This window comes from Rhincodon typus, chromosome 19 (assembly GCF_021869965.1).
Source record: "Rhincodon typus isolate 14 chromosome 19, sRhiTyp1.1, whole genome shotgun sequence".
Taxonomy (NCBI): domain Eukaryota; kingdom Metazoa; phylum Chordata; class Chondrichthyes; order Orectolobiformes; family Rhincodontidae; genus Rhincodon; species Rhincodon typus.
Genome location: NC_063350.1, coordinates 44,494,290 through 44,514,534, shown reverse-complemented (window position 1 = coordinate 44,514,534; position 20,245 = coordinate 44,494,290). Strand labels below are relative to the sequence as shown.

General features: G+C 40.6%; 1 protein-coding gene across 1 annotated transcript in view; it reads left to right on the top strand.

The window, feature by feature from the left end:
• LOC109933619 (V-set and transmembrane domain-containing protein 2-like protein) overlaps positions 1 to 15,788 on the top strand; it is a 77,656-nt gene extending 61,868 nt beyond the window's left edge. Inside the window, exon 4 of the mRNA XM_020532633.2 lies at positions 14,341 to 15,788. Coding sequence (XP_020388222.1) covers positions 14,341 to 14,712 — 372 coding nt within the window. The 3' untranslated portion in view covers positions 14,713 to 15,788. The remainder of the gene's footprint in view (positions 1 to 14,340) is intronic.
• The last annotated feature ends 4,457 nt before the right edge of the window (positions 15,789 to 20,245 follow it).

Sequence of the window (20,245 nt, the reverse complement as noted above, 5' to 3'; positions counted from 1 at the left end):
CTTTGAAGATGCTTTGATGCACATAGAATTTTACATGTACAAAACCCTGTGTTTCTTCAATGTTACTGAATGTTAATTGAGTTTTCCATTCCAGGTAGTAGGTGGTATCAGGGGTTCCTGTCTCTCTGCAGGTACAAGCTGCTAAGACTGACTGCAAGTACCAGCTACTCTTGCTAGACAAATCTCAGAACACAGTGAAGCCTGTCTGATATTGCCCCGGACACTCTCGTTGCTCAGAGCTTAATTTCAGGCTTACTCTTGCCACAGCATGACACATAAACCATACCCCCACCCCCTGATGTGAGTGATGACATGAACAGCGAACCATGAGGTGTTCAGAATTCCTTCAACCCTCAATGATCTATTTCCACCTGCATTTAAAGCTGATGTTGCTTTTATTCTAACCTCTGTCCTTGTTCTGTGGAGAATTAATGCTAGCTTCCATTTCTTTGAATATCATAGACTAATGTACAACCACTTGCCTTCACACATCATTATGCTGCAATTTTTTTTGTACCAGAGCTGTCTTATATATGAGAACAGAAGCCTTATTATTACAGAATACATCAGATTTCTTATAAAACACTGAATCATGTTTTGTTTTGGATTTTGAAGTCCAAATTTTAAAAGCCAATAAGAAGATAATGCTAAATATAATTCTTGTAATATTCTTCAGCAAAAGAAAAACAGTCAGAAAGCTTGAATAAACCTCTTCTGAACACTTTCTAAAGCCTTTACATCTTTCCTGAATTGTAATGTCCAGAATTGGCACAATTCTCCAGGTGAGACCTCACCAGTGATTTATTTGGTTCTGGCTTTATCTTGTCATTTTTCTATACTGTTCTTCTATTTATAAATCCAAGTAATTAATTTTTCTTAACAAGCCACTGTCTCATTTACAGAACTGTGTCTATGGACTCAAATGTCTCTCATCTATGCTCTTCAAAATTGCATCATTTGTAGTGTATTGTCTTTCCATATCAGTCCTCTCACAGTGTGCCACATGTCTGTGCATTGAACTCCATCTATCAGTCTTCTGCCAATTATTCGGAAATCAACAGCTGTCCTCATGACAGTCTACTGTGTGGCCAAGTTTTTGAACATTTGCTGTTCCATACACCCAAGTCATCATCGAATGCAGTCCCTCAAGATTGAGAATGACTTTCTTCAGCTCCGAAGTTTTGGGTCCTGAGGTGACAGTTCAGGCACAATAAAACAAGATTAATGGCTCCTAGGAACCATAGAAACATGGCAAATACAGCAGGAGTAGGCCATTCAGCCTTCAAGCCTGCTGTGCCATTCAATATGATCATGGCTAATCATTCAACTCCGTACCATGTTCCCACTTTCTCCCCATATCCTTTGATCCCTTTAGCCCTAAGAATTATATCTAACTCCTTGAAAAATAAAATCAATGATTTGGCCTCAACCACTTTCTGTGGCAGTGAATTCTACAGGCTCACCACTCTGGGTGAAGAAATTTCTCCTCACCTCAGTCCTAAATGGTCTTCTCTCTCTTCTTAAACTGTGATCCCTAGTTCTGGACTTCCCAGTGATCAGGAACATTCTTCCTGTGTTTCCCTGTCTAATCCTGATGGAATTTTGTAGGTTTCTATGACATCCCTCCTCTTTCTTCCAAACTTCAGTAAGTATAGCCCTATCTGATCAGTCCTGCCACCTGATCAGTCCTGCCATCCAATCAGCCTGGTAAACCTTTGCCTTACCTCCATAGCCAGAACATCCTTTCTCAGATAAGGAGACCAAAATGGTACACAATGCTCCAGGTGTGGTCTCACCAAGGCTCTGTACAATTGCAACAAGACATCCTTGCTCCCGTACTTGAATCCTCTCACTATGAAGGCCAACACAGCATTTCCCATCTTCACAGCCTGCTGCACCTGCAAAGGTAAACAAGTACACTCGGATTTCATTGCACCTTCCCTTTTCCTAATCTATCACCATTCAGATAATTGTTCATCTTCTTATTTTTGCTACCAAAGTGGATAACCTCACATTTATCCACATTATGATCACCCTTCTATAGGAAAGATGTTGTTAAACTTGAGAGGGTACAGAAAAGATTGACAAGGATGTTGCCAGGACTGGAAGGTTTGAATTATAGGGAGAGGCTGAACAGGCTGGAGCTTTTTTCCTTGGAGCATCAGAGGCTGAGGGTGACCACATAGAGGTTATAAAATCATGAGGGGTGTGGATAGGGTGAATAGCCAAGGTCTTTTCCCTTGGGTGTTGGAGTCCAAAACTTGAGGCCAAGGGTTTAAGGTGGGAGGGGAAAGATTTAAAAAGGACCTGAGGTGTACCTTTTTCATGCAGAGAGTAGTGCGTAAATGGAATGAGCTGCCAGAGGAAGTGGTGAATTTAAGAGGCATCTGGATGGGTATATGAATAGGAAGGGTTTAGAGAGATATAGGCCAAATGCTGGCAACTGGGACTAGGTCAGATTGGGATGTCTGCTCAATGAGGACGAGTTGGATTGAAGGGTCTGCTTCCATGCTGTATGACTCTTTGACTTTCTTTGCCATACATTCTCCCACTTGCTTAACATGTCCAAATCACACTGAAGCATCTCTACATCTTTCTCACAGTCCTATTCAGTTTGGTATAGTCTGCAAATATGAAGACATTACATTTAGTTCCCTCATGTAAATCATTAATAAATATTGTTAATAGCTGAATCCTGCAGTTCCCGAGTAATCACTGCCTTCCACTCAGAAAGTGACTTATTTATTCCTACTCTTCCTTTCCTGTCTGTCAAACAGTTCTTTATCCTTGTCAGCACAGTACCGATGACCCCTCGCATGGTAATTCTACATGAGAATCTCTTCACGAGAACCTATCAAAAGCCTTCTGAAAGTCCATGTTAACCACATCTGCTTGTTCCCCCTTAATCAACTCTACTAGTTATAATATTGATTTCCTTCAGTTCCTTCCACTCACTGGACACTGTGTTGGAACATTTTGGAACATTATTTATATCCTCCTTTGTGAAGTCTAAATGAAAACATGTAATTTAATTGGTCTACTATCTATTTGTTCCCTAGTACAATGCTATGTTTTTTCTGGCTATAAGGGACTTATATTTCTTCTCACCAGTCTTTTTCTCTTCACATACTTATAGAAGCTTTTACAGTCAGTATGGATGTTCTCTGCAAGTTTATTCTTGAACTCTATTTTTGGCATCTTAATCAATTCCCTTTTACATCTTTGATAAAATTTAATCTGCTTCTAATCCACACTGAAAGCAAAAAATGCTGGAGAACATAACAGGTCAGGCAGCATCCATGGAGGGAAAGCAAGCTGAAGTGAAGTGTGAAGGGGGCACCATTTATGCAACAGTGGAGGGGGGGGGGGGGGGGGGGGGGGGGGGGGGGATTGGAGTGCTGGGGAGAAAGGATGTTGATAGTGCAGATTAAGTGATTGGAATATGAGAATAGCACAACAATGGTGTGCCTAACTGCCAGATTGGAAAGGACAGACAGTCCCACTGAGGTGGGGAGAGTGGAGAGAGGATATGGTGACAGAAAATGTAACAAGTAAAGCTAAAAGAAAGGGAAGGAATGGGTTCACAATCTGAAGGTGTTGAACTTAGTATTGAACCCAGAAGGTTGAGCAGCAGATTGGTTGTATTTTTTTGGCCAAGTTTTAGTCCCTTACTTAGATCTTATACTATCTCAAATTTCCCTTGTTAGCCATGATTGGGCCACCTTTCCTGTTTTATTTTTGTGGCAGACAGGAATGAACAATTGCTGCAGTTTGTCCATGAGTTCTTTATATATTTACCATTATCTATCAACAAATAATAGTATTGAGTTAAGTAACATTCTCGAATTTATTCTAATTTGCTTGTACCTCACACAATTGTAGTTTCCTTTATTACATACAGCATTGTAGTGTCGGAATCAACTACATCACTTTCCATTTTAATGAAGAATTCCATCATATCATGGTCACTGTTCCCCAAGGGACCTTGCAAAGCTGGATTGTCAATTATTTTAGTTTGATTACACAACAACCCACCTGGAATGGCCCATTATCTCGTTGGTTCCCAAATATATTGATCCAGAAGATCATCCTGCACATACTCCAGGAATTCCTGCTCCATGAGATTGTTACTGATTTGACTTGCCCAATCGATATGTAGATTAAAGTCACCCAGAATTACAACTGTTCCTTATATTGCCTCAATCTCCAATTTTCTTGGTCAGTGCCTTCCCCAACATTACCAGTATTGTATGGAGGTTTATAGAAAACCCTGCTTTAGGCTTTCTGCCCCTTGATATTTATAAGCTGTACCCAGAAAGATTCCATTTCACAGGAGCTAGTTTGCTTCCTCACTATTGTGTTAATGTGCTGTTTAACCAGCAATGCTACCCCACCTCATGTTCCTTTTTGTCTGTCCTTCCTAAAAACTGAATACAGTTGACAGATATTCATATCCCTACTTTATCTCCATCATCCCATACATGCTTATATCTATTTGCAAAACTAATACATCCACTTTAATGCAAATATTGTTTGTATTAAGATACATGGGCTTAAGGCTATTTCCATTTCTGGCAACCACCTGGAAACCGATATCCATTTCAAGCCCACCGACTCCCACAGCTACCTAGAGTACACCTCCTCTCAGCCACCTTCCTGCAAAAAGGCCATCCCCTATTCCCAATTCCTTCGCCTCTGCCGCATCTGCTCCCGAGATGAGTCGTTCCACTCCCAGACATCCCAAATGTCCTCGTTTTTCAAGGACCGCAACTTCCCCTCCGCAGTGATCGAAAATGCCCTCGACCACATCTCCCGCATTTCCTGCAACTCATCCCTCACACCCCCTCCCAACAATAGCAACCAAAACAGAATCCCTCTCGTCCTCATGTACCACCCCACCAACCTCCGGATCCAATGCATCATCCTCCGACACTTCCGCCATCTGCAATCCGACCCCACTACCAAAGACATTATTCCCTCCCCACTCTTATCTGCTTTCTGGAGGGACCATTCTCTCCGTGACTCCCTTGTTCGCTCCACACTCCCCTCCAGCCCCACCACCCCCGGCACTTTTCCCTGCAACTGCAGGAAGTGCTACACCTGCCCCTACACCTACCCCCTCACCCCCATCCCAGGCCCTAACAAGACCTTCCACATCAAACAGATGTTCACCTGCACATCTGCTAATGTGGTATACTGTATCCGCTGTTCCCGTTTTGGCCTCCTCTACATCGGGGAAACCAAACGGAAGCTTGGGGACCGCTTTGTGGAACACCTACACTCGGTTCGCAACAAACAACTGCACCTCCCAGTTGCAAACCATTTCAACTCCCCCTCCCACTCCTTGAACGACATGTCCATCCTGGGCCTCCTGGAGTGCCACAACGATGCCACCCAAAGGTTGCAGGAACAGCACTTCATATTTCGCTTGGGAACCCTGCAGCCCAATGGTATCAATGTGGACTTCACAAGCATCAAAATCTCCCCTCCCACGACCGCATCCCAAAACCAGCCCAGCTTGTATCTACCTCCCTAACCTGTCCTCCCACCTATCCACTCCTCCCACCTCAAGCTCCACCCCCATCTCCTACCTACCAGCCTCGTCCTGCCATCTTGACCTGTCCGTCTTCCCTGGACCGACCTATCCCCTCCCTGACTCCCCACCAACACCCACCTTTACTGGCTCCAACCCCGCCTCCTTGACCTGTTTGTCTCCTCTCCACCTATCTGCTCCTTTATCCATGTTCCATCCACCTCCCCCTCTCTCTCTATTTATTTCAGAATCCCCTTCCCCTCCCCCATTTCTGAAGAAGGGTCTAGACACGAAACGTCAGCTTTCCTGCTCCTCTGATGCTGCTTGGCCTGCTGTGTTCATCCAGCTCTACACCTTGTTATCTCTAGGCTTAAGGCTTATTTCTTTTACATTATTAGTCCCATTCACATGATTTCCTTGCTTCCCTCTCTTCTGTGTCCCTATACTGCTTCCTATCCTGCTGCAATTTTAGTTTAAACCCTCCCCTACAGGAAACATCACTGCAAACCATCTCTGAGTCTGACAAAAATCATTAGTCCAAGACCAACCTCGATTTCCTGTCACTGAGCCAGTTCCATATTCATGACACCGATTTTCTTTTGACTTCATGAACTTCCATCATCTTAATCTCCTATGTAATGCTTAATCAAGTGCCTTCTGGAAGCCTCCACAGCCTGCTTGGCCAACCTACTGACTCTGATCACATCCCTGTCTAGGCTACCCAATCCCTCCAGTTGTTACAAATGTAACTTGCCTTTGTCTCAGGGCTGCAGCTCAGGTACTTCTGTGGCATATCTGTGGAGACTTGGAATGTCAATTTCTGGCACACACTGAGAGTTTGGTGTGGAACACAGCAAGTTGTGCATGTACAGTCCAGTCTTTTATTTCCCCATTAGGCAGCTGCAGACAGGAGTGTGCCTACATTGTGGGAACTACAACAAGGAGACCACAGCCTGGGGAGGGATAAATAGGGAGCCCATGGGACCCAGTCAATTTGTTGGAAGCAGTCAAAGCCAAAGATTGCTACCTTCAGGCTATTGGTCAAACACGTATTCACAAGCAGTGAGAAAAGGCCCCAGGAAGTAGGTGTGCTGTTGGTAGGTGTTTCCAGGCAGTCAAGGTTCAGGAGAAGTTCTGAGGAACTCAGAAGGTAGTCTAAGGTCATTGGCTCTGTGCTGGAGAGAGTTGGTGTTCTGAAGCAGCCCGGGAAGCCGTCGATTGTTCAGTGCGACTGAGACTACGGGGGAGGAAAACTCACAAGCAATAGTTACTTAGTGTAGGTGATAAATATTTGCATTCAGAGAAAAGCTGGGGCAGTCCCATTTAATGAAGCTAATATTCTGTGAAAGAGCTGAAATTGTATCCTTGAGAGAATGTCAGAGTACAGTCTTGGGAATGCATTGGAACACAGACTCAGGGGAAGAGATTGAAGAATATGAACAGTCATTGAGGTAGTTAACATTGAAGTGGCTTTTGAGGGAGTTTTACAGCTAAATCTTACAAAGTGAACATAGAAAAATAGAAGACAGAGCAGGAAGAGGCTGTTCGGCCCTTCAAGCCTGCTCTGCTATTCATCACGATCATGGCTCATCGTCCAACTCAATAGCCTAATCCTGCTTTCTCCCCATAACCTTTGATCCTGTTTGCGCCAAGTACTATATCTAGCCACCTCTTGAATACATTCAATACATAGAACAGTACAGCACAGTACAGGCCCTTCAGCCCACGATGTTGTGCCGAACTTTTACCCTAAACCTAAGGTCTATCTAACCTCCACCCCTACCTTATACTATCATCTATATATCTAATAGCCGCTTAAATGCCCCTAATGAGGCCGACTCTGCTACCCTCTCCGGCAATGCATTCCACGCCCCACCACTCTCAGAGTAAAGAACCTACCTCTGACATCTCCCCTATATCTACCTCCACTCACTTTAAAATTATGCCCCCTCGTAATAGCTATCCCCACCCTAGGAAAAAGTCTCTGGCTGTCCACTCTATCTATACCTTTGATCATTTTGTACACCTCTATCAAGTCACCTCTCATCCTTTGTCGTTCTAAAGAGAAAAGCCCTAGCTCTCTCAACCTTTCCTCGTAAGACCCTCCCTCCACTCCAGGCAACATCCTGGTAAATCTTCTTTGCATCTTTTCCAACGCTTCCACATCTTTCCTGTAACGAGGCGACCAGAACTAGACACAATACTCCAGATGTGGCTGAACCAGGGTTTTGGCATCAACTACTTCCTGTGGTAATGAATTCCACAGGCTCACCGCTTTTGGGTGAAGAAATGTCTCCTCATCTCCATCCTAAATGGTCTAATGCAAATCCTCAAACAGTGAGCCTGGTTCTAGACACATCCACCATTGGGAACATCTTCCCTGCATCTACCCTGTCTAGTCCTGTTAGAATTTTATTAGTCTCTATGAGATCCACCCCACCCCCTTATTCTTCTGAACTCCAATGTAAACAATCCTAACCTTGTCAATGTCTCCTCATATGTCAGTCCTGCCATCCCCAGAATCAGCTTGGTAAACCTTTGCTGCACTCACTCGAGAGCAAGAGCATCCTTCTTCAGAAAACGAGACCAAAACTACACACAATATCCTAGGTGTGGCCCTACCAAGGTCCTGTATAACTGCAATAACACATCCCTGCTCTTGTGCTGAAAGAACTGGGATATCTTGTAAAAGTGGCAAAGTTTTTTTTTGTGCTATTTGTTGTCTCGTAATTTCATTAACTTCTGAGTGGGTTCCTGCTAAATCCATGGGATCTGCCTTGACCGCATTATCAATATGATGTTCTCTGTGAGGTGTTCAACTAGTTTGTGAATCCATATTTGTTACATGTTAATACTGGATGTTAGAGTAAAAATTTTGTATATATTGCAGATTGTTTTACTTTGTTAGCTTTGTATAGTAAAATGCAGCTTGTTTGTTCAAACAGTGGAATATTGTAGCCTCATTCTCTTTGTACGATGCTTGGGATTTCTAACCTTAATCAAAAAAAATGTTGTGGTCCCTAACTGGATTATAATATGTCAGGGATTGCAATACCACCCTATTACGTTCCAGGATCCATTGAATTTGTGCCTGGGGCTGGCTGCAGCCTCACCAGCAGCTCCTATTGAGTTCTGGTGCTCCTGGGATTGCTCGAGCTGACAGCCATGCAGATTGGCTGGCACCTCTTCAGGATGGGAGTCCCTTCTACACAGGGATAGAAGCCCCACTCTTGGGATCCTCCTGCTATGGCTATGGAGTGGGGTTTTTATTTAGGTACATTGGCTGTCGGTTATATTTCCTCCTGGAGAGAAAAACAATCCACCACCTCGATCATCCACTATGAGATCCAGCCCAGAATAAACTAAATTGGGCAGCCAAAACAAACCTATTTCGGCCTGGAAATTCGGTGTCTTTTATTGGGGTTGGGGGGAGGAGGTTGGCTTGTCAGAGGGGAATTTGTGAGGTGAAAACCAGTGCTGAGTACTCTAGTGTTGCATGTCGAGGCCTTGTGCCCATATGCAGTGTGTTGGACCAGGCTGTTTATCGACGAACTTAAACTTGCTACAGGAGGATTCCGCGTGTGTTGCTAGAATTTCATCCACCAGTTTATGACCATGAACTGAGCAGCATCAAAAACTGCTGTTTCTGAATTGATAGATAAAGCACATCAAACCTGAGGAAAGGTCATTGGAACCAAAACATTAACTTTGATTTCTCTCCACAGATGCTGCCAGACCAGCTAAGATTTTTCAGTAATGTTCAGTTTTTGTTTCTGATTTCCAGCATCTGCACATCTTTTGTTTTTTTTAAGCCATATTAGTCCCCTGTGTTATTTGGATATATTGAACATGTGGCTATATTTCAAGAGACAGTTCTTGGGACAAAAGATGTGTAAAGGAGGCCAGCAGTAGGTCTAGAACATAGAAGGCTTGTGGAAGGCAGAACTGTGAGCCAGGATGTGCACTTCTGTCCTTCTGGCTCCACGTTCAGCTATTTCTGCTCCTCTTAATGAGCGCTGGTTAGGCTGCTGGATAACCAAATATTGTGCACCCAATTTCTTACAGACATTTTACCCTGAGTTTTACTGAATCCCCAGGCCTTTCTGTTAAATATACAGGATAATCTGACCTTCTGCTTTGATCATGATCCAAAAGACAGTCTCTCAGATTAGAACTGACCCAAATACTTTGAGGGCATTGATGCCTGTGATTTCCACAAGTGCACTCATTTGCAGGATTTGTGAAAATGGGGCATTGCGATCCTATCAAACTCAAAACAGGCAAAATATACCATAACCAGTGATATTGAACAGTGTAATGTTACTCCCATCTAGTGGTCAATATCCATATAGTCACCACACTATCCTTTTACAAAATGATGGTTGGATTCTCACACATTGAAGAATGCTGGATTCACAAAATCTCACACGGATTGACAGAAAAAAATGCTTTGAAAAGATTTATTCCAGTGTCAATTCACAACTGTCTTAGCATTCCACAAAATAAGAAAAAGATGACTGGGAATCTTCCAAATAGCATCCATCTATCCTGTGGTCACAAGTTCCATATTCTAACAATTCCATGAGTAAAAATATTTCTCTTGAATTCATCCCATGCTTTAGATTCCAAAACAAATGGAAATATTTTCCAAAGGTCTATCCTATCAAACTCTTGTGTAATTTTAAAGCATCTCCGTTGTTATTCCACATCCAACTCCTATCTAAAGTAAACAGCCCAACTTATTCAGTCTTTCATAATAGTTATAATCATTCAGTTCTGCTAAAACATATTTGAATCATTCTTGTCATTTTGCCAATGCCTCTACATCTCTTTTGTAAAATAGAAATGAGAACTACACATGTTAGGGCTGTTATTGTGAGTGTCAACATTTATACACAACCTACACATGTGGTTGTATTGTCATATATGTTTAAATATAAGAAAACTCATATAGGACCCTCAATATTTCAGACTCATCCTAAGCCTTCTTCGTCCTGTTTCCCAAGTAACTTGATGATAATGGCAATTGTGGTTACACATGCTCAAAGGCGTAACCTAAGTAACAAATGTTGCTCATCACTCTAATGCTCGCAGCTAAGATCAACTAATGTTTTGAATAATACTGGTAAAGTTGCTTGCCTGCAATTCTCATTCTGCGCAAATATTTTCTACGAAAAGGCTATGCTCTAATGTAAATTTAACGAGCTGCCTTCATGTCTGGAAGTTAACTAGGGTCTGAAGTTGACGTTAATATTGAGATGAGCCTAATTAAATCTAATCTCCAATATGAAATGTTAACGTTAACCAAAGCAAGGTGTGATTATGTGGGACAAATCATATGTGCCACATGCTACTAATAGACTTGAGGTGGGGCTTCTACACTTCTGGAGATGGAAGTCCTCACTTGGGCAGCTGCTAGTCAATCAGAGACATGGTTGGGGGGGTGGGGTGCACTGAGGAGGGCCAAACACTCCCTCCTGCAACCTGCTAACAGGGAAGCCTGCTGGATTAAGCCCCTGACATGGGCCTATCCTGCCACCAGTTAAATCCAGGGGGTATGAGGCCCTCACAGGAATAGGTCCCACTGGAATAAACATGTTAGCCCTGCCTTCAAACCCAGTAGTGGGGAAGCATATCACCCAAGCAGTAATATCTATAGACTCCCCACAGCCTTTCCTGGAATTTTTAGTAACTATACACAATCTTTACTATCTTTCTAAAGGAATCTTTCATTTCATTTAAATGGACTGTCCTTGGACAGTAGAAATGCTGTAAAGATTCTTTCTTGCTTTCCATTGCATTTTAATCCTCCTACGCACTAAACACAGAAAACTGTGGGTTAGCAGATAATAAAAAAAACATGAAACTAGCTATCTCACTATCAATAGACTGGATTCCCAAATTCCCTGATCACTTCACTGTATCTACCACCTTAAGACCTTAGATTCAAAATTTGTCCTAGCTGAGGTTGAAAGCAGTGAATTAATTTTACTGGCGACAGACAACGCATTTAAATTGATTTAGCTGAGGAGCTAATGAGTTTGGGGTAAGTTCACATTGATTTGTTTACTCAGCTCATTACATTTTTTATTACCTCTAAACTGTGGTGCTTGCTTGAGGTCAGAGCTTTATCACAGTTTTCTGGATACAGGGAATATTTAGAAGAGGTTCTTGCTTATAACCATTTAAGGGAAAAATCAGACACTAGGATGTTCCTTGCAATAACTATGGCAGAAGCTAAAACATTGTCAAATATGATTAAGGCACTCGATCTCAAGGATCAGATTGTCTTTTGCGAATATCATTTCTAAAATCTGTATTTTTGTGATTTTTTTCAGAATGAGTGAGAACACATACTGAATGGATAATTATCTTTAGCGTATGAATATACAACAAATGCAACAAAATAAAAAAAATTGTAGATTTTGTGGATAAGTAGATACAGCTGATCAAGTAGCTTCTAGGATACACAGTGATTCTTGTAATTGGAGATTTGGGTGGGCAAAGTACATTCTGCAGAGTGAAGGTTAAACAATGGTAGCACAGGAATGGATTGATATGGTGGAATTCAGCTTAATTACCCTTGAAAGAGAAGAGAAAAGAATTGTGTTTACAACAATGCTTCTTGTGACCCCAGGGTGTCCCAAATTACTTCACAGTTAATTAAGCACTTCCAAAATGTAGCAACTGTGCAATGTAGCCCGCAATCTGATAAAGTCATGTTAGGCGAGCGACAAATATTGGACAGGACACCAGAGACTAACTCTTCTGCTTTTCTTTGACATAAGGTCTTACTACAATGTTGGAGGGCAAACAGCGTCTTACATTGATGTTTTATTTGCAAGACAGCACTTACAGCAGTACTGCATTCTGTCAGTACTGCAATGAATTGTCAGCCAATGTTTATTCATTTTGTTTTGTGTTTGAAGTCTTTGGAATATGAAATTAAGACAGTTGCACAAAGAAAACTTAAGTGGATAAGGTAGAGATTGTGATGAGTTATATATTACAAAAATTGAGGGAGAAATGGTCATTGTGGTGCCATTATAATTCCCTCATTCTACGGTTTCTATACAGTATGCAGAATTAATAATATTCTTTAGTAACGCATTCTGGTCATTGTTTTTGTCTAATAGTGAATGTTTTTATATGTATGGTTTGTACAAAGGCTATAATCGCAGTTAGAAATTATGCCATGTAAACATCAGCATATAAATTCTTAACACATTTGTATGGCGATTTCAATTAATTGAGAGTACAATCGCATTTAAAACAGATCAGTTCCATTAAACTAATACAAAGAAATGCATTTTTTTTCCGTTTGTCCACAGGATGTGGGTGTCATTGTCAAGACCAGCATTTGTTGCCTACACCCAATTGCCAGGAGGGCAATTAAAAATAAATCACATTGATTTAGGTCTGGAGCCACACGTAGGCCAGATTAGATGAGGACAGCAAATTTTGCTCTCGATTTTGTTTTTACAGCAACTGACACATTTGTAGTCACCATTTTTTTTTAGTATACTATTCCAGATTTTACTGAATTCAAATTTCGCTATCTGCTATAATGACATTTGAACCAATATCCCCAGAACATCTAGCTCAGTGATATTACCACAGTGCTTCTACCTCCTCACACATTTCCCCACTTCCCTCACAGTTGTGACTGTATTATTCACACAGTCCTTTCCAAGGTCTATACTTTAAAAACAATGAACTGCTGCAGAGTTGGGCACATAACTGTAGTCCTCGCACAGTGCAGTTCATTGTAGAGGAACCATTTTTGAATGGTTCGCAGACAGGTGATACATAAATGTCATTTTTTTCTCCTTAGAACTGTGCAAATGCCTTCAGCATTCGGCATGTCAAGATTTGAAGAGCTATGGAGGTGGATATTGCTAACTTAGTATTTCTCTGATAAAACATTTGTTTTTAAATAATAATGTGGTAACTAACTGAACAAACTTGAACCCAAGTTGAAAGAGAAACATTTGTGATGCTGGTTTCATTGAAATATTTCTTCATTACAACAGCCAATGAACAAATTAAATTTGCTGTCAAAACTAAAATAATAAAACCTAATATGAATTATTTGAGGCAAATTAAGTTGGTTTCAAGTAATGCTCTATGAGGCTGAGAAAAGTCAATCATAACAAGTATGACCCTGTTATTGTTAAAAGAAAAGCATTCAGACTGCATTTGGAATCTTGTGAGCAGTTTTGGGCCCTGTTTCTAAGGAAGGACGTGCTGACATTGGTGGGGAACTTACAAGAATGGTCCAGGGATGCAGTGTTTCTCATCTAAGGAGCAGTTGAAGACTCTAGATCTGTGCTTGATGGAGTTTAGAAGGATGAGGGGGGATCTGATTGCAACCTACAGAATACTGAGAGGCATAAATAGAATGGACTTGGAGAAGATTTTTCCACTAATAGGAGAAATTAGGCCTCGAGGGCACAGCCTCAGAGTGAAGGGATGACCCTTTAGAACTGAAATGAGGAGGCATTTCTTCAACCAGAAGCTGACTAATCTGTGGAACTCATTGCCACAGAAGGCTGCAGAGGTCAAGTCATTAAGTGTATTTAAAATAGAGATTAGATGTGTTCTTGATTAGTTAAGGGGATCAAGGGTTTTTGGGAGAAAGCAGGTGAATGAGAAACTTATCAACCATGATTGAATGGTGGAGCAGATTTGATGGGCCAAATAGCCTAATTCTGCTCCTATATTTTATGGTCTTATTTTATTTTTCATTCATTTCTTTTTTCTAAATCATTTAACAAGCCATTTCTTGTCTTTTGAATTCTGTCTAGGCTGTGAAGGTAGTTGGAAGCAATATCTCTCACAAACTGCGATTGTCCACCATAAAAACCTCAGATGAAGGCACTTATGAATGCAGAGTGACTGATTACAGTGAGGGCAAACCCAGACATCACAAAGTGAAAGCTTATCTGAGGGTCAAGCCTGAGCAGGATCATGAGATGCTGGTACATGAAGCTGCTGCACACATGCAGGACACCAAGGTGCCGGGAAGTGATATGAAGGCTCACACGAATCACATTGCTAAATCCTCGTCTTTTTCCAACAGCCCTAAATCTGTCCAAATCATGAATGAACAAGCCCTGGATACTGACTGTGAACAGAATGATCTGTCTCTTGATGCTGATCGTATCCACTGTGTTTAATAGAATGAGCTGTCGTGGAGAGTCAAGTGTTTGTAAATTGTATAGAAGGAGTGCATGACCAGCTTCTTTGTGGGAGTATTTTGGCAAAAGAATATCTCCAAAACTATTATTTAAAGGGGGTAACCAGCTTTTTAACCATTTTTTGTTATTTGTTATACTTCGTGTTTGTTGGAAGTGAAACATTAATTTCATTACATTTTCATTCATGTTCAGTAGTCTACCAACAGTATCTCTTATTTACTTAATAATCCAATAGAAGCAAGCTCACATCTGTCTTTTTTCAGAAAGATACAATGACAGCTTTACATCGAACAGAATAATGACATAGACGACTTTAATCTTTAAATATAATAAACAATCATCCAATTTTTCAACATTAGTGGAAAGATGTTTCATCCTCACTTTATTTTCAATTAACAGTTGAACGCTTATCTCAACCTAGGTTTCCAAACTCAATCCAGTTTTTAACAATTCCAAAACTTTTATAATTGATGATTATAGCCCCATATTACCTGATAAATCTCAACCTTATATTTAGCTAAACATTCTAATCCCATTAGAACGACTCCAATATTGTGATTTAAATTTAATTATATTATAGGTCCTAAGACTCATTTTATCAAATAATACCACCGCTTCTTAAACCTCAACTTCATTCTCGTAAAATCTCTTAATTCCATCTCATGCAACCGTCACAACCCGAATTCCCCTGAGTTTCTATTCTGCCTTTTCTTCATATCCACCATCAATTATAATAATCCAAACTTGTTACCACATTTTCCAATCTCATCTAAAGACCCCAACACCATTTGCTTAACATCCTCAACTTGCTCCCACCTAACAATCCCAATCCCATTTTTATCTAACAGTTCTATTAATGTACATTTAATGATCCAATTGCCCATAGTTCTGTGACATCTCAGGTGAATTCTACAATCATGCATTATCTCATATAACAACCTCAACCACATACTATGAAAAGTTCCAATCTCCTTTTACCTAAGTATAGGTGGCACAGTGGTTAGCATTGCTGCCTGTCAGTGCCAGGAATGTGAGTTTGATTCCAGTCTTGGGCGATTGTACATGTGGAGCTTGCACATTCTCTCTGTGTCTGTGTGGCTTTCCACCCAAAGTCCAAAGATGTGCAGATTAGGTGGATTGGCCATGCTAAATTGCCAATAGTGTCCAGAATGTGCAGGCCAGGTGGATTAGCCATGGGATTTACAGGGATGGGATGGGTCTGGGTGGAATGCTTTTCTGAGGGTTGGTGTGGACTCAATGAGCCGAATGGCCTGCTTCCATACTGTAAGGTGTCTATCTATCTGTGTAAGTTCTTCTTTATTCTCATCCAGCAACTTTAACCCATTTCATTTTAACCACAATCTTATAATACCCCATCACAATATAATCAATAAACAGTACTCAACCTTCCCTGTCTCAATCTTTTTAACTCAATAAAAATTAATTCATCCTAATCAAGAAGTTTCCCCTTGAATATTGCGATCTCGACTGACAAACTGTACACCTAGGCTAACAAAAGTTGATTCCCTAATGGTCTATAATAACCAAGTATCTTGAATACAAAGACCTATCTGGAGATTCAGCTTGCAGAAATACTAGTGCAAAATTAATACACTGTTAAAGAATTTAAAAAATGAGAGCATCATTGAATACCAGGAAAACGTTTAAATCAATAAACATAATACTGCCTTTTTGTTTCTTTTTCTATATCAATAACTAGGAGCAGTCAGCAACTGAAATATAAACATGCCATGTATTGTTAGTGTCTACATAAAGAGGGGTGGAATTGCAATGAAAAAGAATTTCTTTTGCTTTCCCTTACTAGTCAATTATTGTGATAAAATACCTATGTCTAGCAATGGTTTATGGGCTACATCAAATATTTACCAGGAATCTTAGATCATCTGACTTGATGGTGTCCTTCAATACAGCATAGGTTGACCAGGTCTCATTATTTTGATAATTCACCTGAAGGGACATATCTGGTACCATGCAATAGAATGCTTTGCTGTAAATAGAGCTGTTTTGTGATTTTCTCTATTAACCCTTTTTTCAATTTAGTTGTGCCACTTTGAAATATTTGTGTAAGAAATCTAAAGTAACATTGTTTTATCTGCAAGTATTTTTAAATTGTATATGGTCAAACATCATTAAATCAATTAAAAAGAGCAGAACTTAGGCACTGAAAGGAGCATAATATATTTTAGATTGTGCCAATCATCAGGATCGATTATCCGTGACAGGGCCAAACAAGAACTAGTTTTGTCTTTTAGCAATTAAAGTAATATATCCATAATGCCTCCAGATATACAATGCCCTTGCCATATTGGAATATAATCACTATGTGTTGACAAATCTGCAATGGTACCTGTTAGCCTGTCAAAAATACGGACTGAACAGCACGGTAAATGGCTTCCACCCCTGTACTTTCATTACCAGTAAATTACCATGTAAAGTACTGACATGTATTACAAATAGTGCCACTTCATACTTCGGAACCCATTTAATGAGCAGTGAAGTGGGATGATGCTGCAGGCTTTAAAGCCCATTTAATGGATCATTCAAATAGTCCATTCAAACTGTGCACAGCTGCCAGTCTATGTGGCTGAAAAAAAGACAGAAAATGCTGGAAATACTCAGCAGGTTTGGCAGCACATGAAGCATTTTGCTTCTGTACATCTGAAAACTATTTCTGTGAGAAAGAAAAAAAAATCCAGAAAGGAGTGGGTCATTGCACACAAATCATATTTAAGTATTTCTTTAGTGATAAAGTAGCTATGGAAACATTCAGAGCCACCTTTGCAGCAGCTTTTAATTACTGGATTTTATTTCGGCTATTTGTAGCAGAGTCTCTTTGTAAATGATTTTGCTGAATGTGATTAATAAACACAAAAACCATGGATATCGTCTTGTCAGGTTTGTTTTCTTTGTATGAATGTTTCTAACGGTACAGAAGTATTGTAACTTTCATGAACTGGGAGAAATCCTGCAGTATGTGCTGAGAACCAGTTTTTGTTTAAACTTGCTAGCATCTATTTTTAATCAACCTGTTCAGAGATGTTATGACACACCTCTTGAGCAAGTAGGACTTGAACTTAGGGCTCCAAGCTCAGAGGTAGGAGCACTGCTTCTATGCCACAAGAACCCTTAAACAACCAGATATTTCTTTGCTTTATTTTAAACTTTACAGGAAGAAGTGCTTTCACATACAATAGAACTGCTTTATTCCTATTATCAAATCACCCATGTACTTTTCATCCATTATCATTCACCAATAATCACCCATGTTTCCAATTAATCAAATCATGTTCAATGCCCGGCAAGGACAATACAGACAACCAAAGGTAAAGAACCAGTCTTTTTTTTTGCTTGGAAGTGGTATCATACACAGGCAAACAACTTTTGCCACAAGTAAATCACCTGTGGCAATTTTCATCTATTAAACACCACTGTTAAATCACCTGTGTTTCCAATTGTTCAATTTACAAGCAGAGCCCATTAAGGAAAATGCATTAACGCCAAAGGTGAGGGAGAGGTAGGAAAAGATGGAGTAAGCAAATCTTTTCATAAAATTATGGAATTAATAAGCACAACATTGATTCTTTCTCTGTAAAAACAGGAACAATTCTAAACACTAACGAACCAAGACACACTGTAAGATAATTTTCACAAAGATTGTGCTCCCTATATTGAGGTCACTAGACTCAATATACATTCCTGAACTGATGTTGGGGAACCTTCTATTTAGACAAGTGTTGAATAAGAGCTAGCTGAAAACTCTCAGAATGAACTTGCGTGTGTGTGTGCGTGTGTGTTGATGTGTGATGGCCTGCTTGACATCTTGGGTAACAAGGTGTAGAGCTGGATGAACACAGCAGGCCAGGCAGCATCAGAGGAGCAGGAAAGCTGACGTTTCGGGCCTATACCCTCCTTCAGAAATGGGGGAGGGGAAGGGGGTTCTGAAATAAATAGGGAGAGAGGGGGATGCGGATAGAAGATGGATAGAGGAGAAGATAGGTGGGGAGGAGACAGACCAGTCAAAGAGGCGGGGATGGAGCCAATAAAGGTGAGTGTAGGTGGGGAGGTAGGGAGGAGATAGGTCAGTCCAGGGAGGACGGAGTACCTTGCTTAGAAAACTTCAAATGATTAACATGGGCTAAACTATCAATCCTTAGAAATAAAGTGAGTTAACATGCTTGAGACAGGAGGCAATAAATGAGAGGCAGACAAATTCTTCAGGTAAAAGATGGACCAAGAGGAAGATCAGGAGAAGAGTTCCCTAACAATTCAGTTCAAGAGTAGAATACTACCATCACAAGCTACAGCAATCACCATCTGTACCAAGCATCTGTTGATCTTTTGGGATCAGTGAACCACTCAGCTCTCATGAGTTGTATACTTTTCTGGGCTATTTAGCTCATACATCACATAAAACTTTGCTTCATAATAAACTATCTCAAAATTACTTGTGAAAACTCAACTGACTATCTTCGCTTTCTGTGGTTCCTAAACTCAAATCTTAGAGTGATCCAGTTAAGTCAATATGCTTAAAACAAACATAGGAACAGGAGTAGACCATTCAGCCCGTCAAGCTTGCTTTACTATTTAATATGCTCAAAACACTTCAATGACTTGTACTCATACGATCCCTATAACTGTTCACATCTTTGGTGATCAGAAGTCTATCAACCTCTACTTAAAATATATTCAAAGACTGAGCTTCCATAAAACTCTGGGATAGAGAATTCCAAAGCTTCACAACACTCTGAGTAAAGAAATTTTTCCTCTTCTTGGCCCTAAATGGCAACACCCTTACTTTTAGATTGTGCTCCCTGATTGTAGACTCCCCTGCCAGGAGAAACATCTTACCTGTATCTACCCCGTCTATCCTTTTTAAGTATTTTGTAGGTTTTGGTGAGATAATCTCTCATTTTTTTGAAGCTCTAGAGAATACAGGCTCAGTTGTCCAATCTGTCTTCACACGACTCCCTCTGTGGCAACAATCCTTCCTGAGGTGAGGAGGCCAAAACTGCACATAATAATCCAGGTCAATGTTCCCTCTAAGCTGTGTGCTGTGTGCATGCACAGCCACTTCAATGTTCTATGCCTAGAAGGCTGACACAACCGCTAAGAAATTTAGAGGGAATGCTGCTCCAGCAGTCTAAGCAAGCACCTACACAAATAAGCAAGATTTCACTACTCTTGATACTCACATGCTTCACACCTCACAGTTACACTTTCCAAACTCTTAATATTTAAGAAATACTCTGCACATTTGTTTCTCTGCACATCTCCACATCTAATTTCCCTTTAATTTCTCCAGATATTGGACAGAGGTCTGTGCACAGCAGCAGCTAGAGAAACCAGAAGGGAATGTTGCAGCATGTGTGGACCCTTGAAGTGACTGCACAGCTTAGGGGGAACACTGCTCCATATTTATACCAAATGTACTAACATAAAGGTTAGAACTAAAATTGAATTGGATTTGGGGAATCTATAAAATGTTTTATGC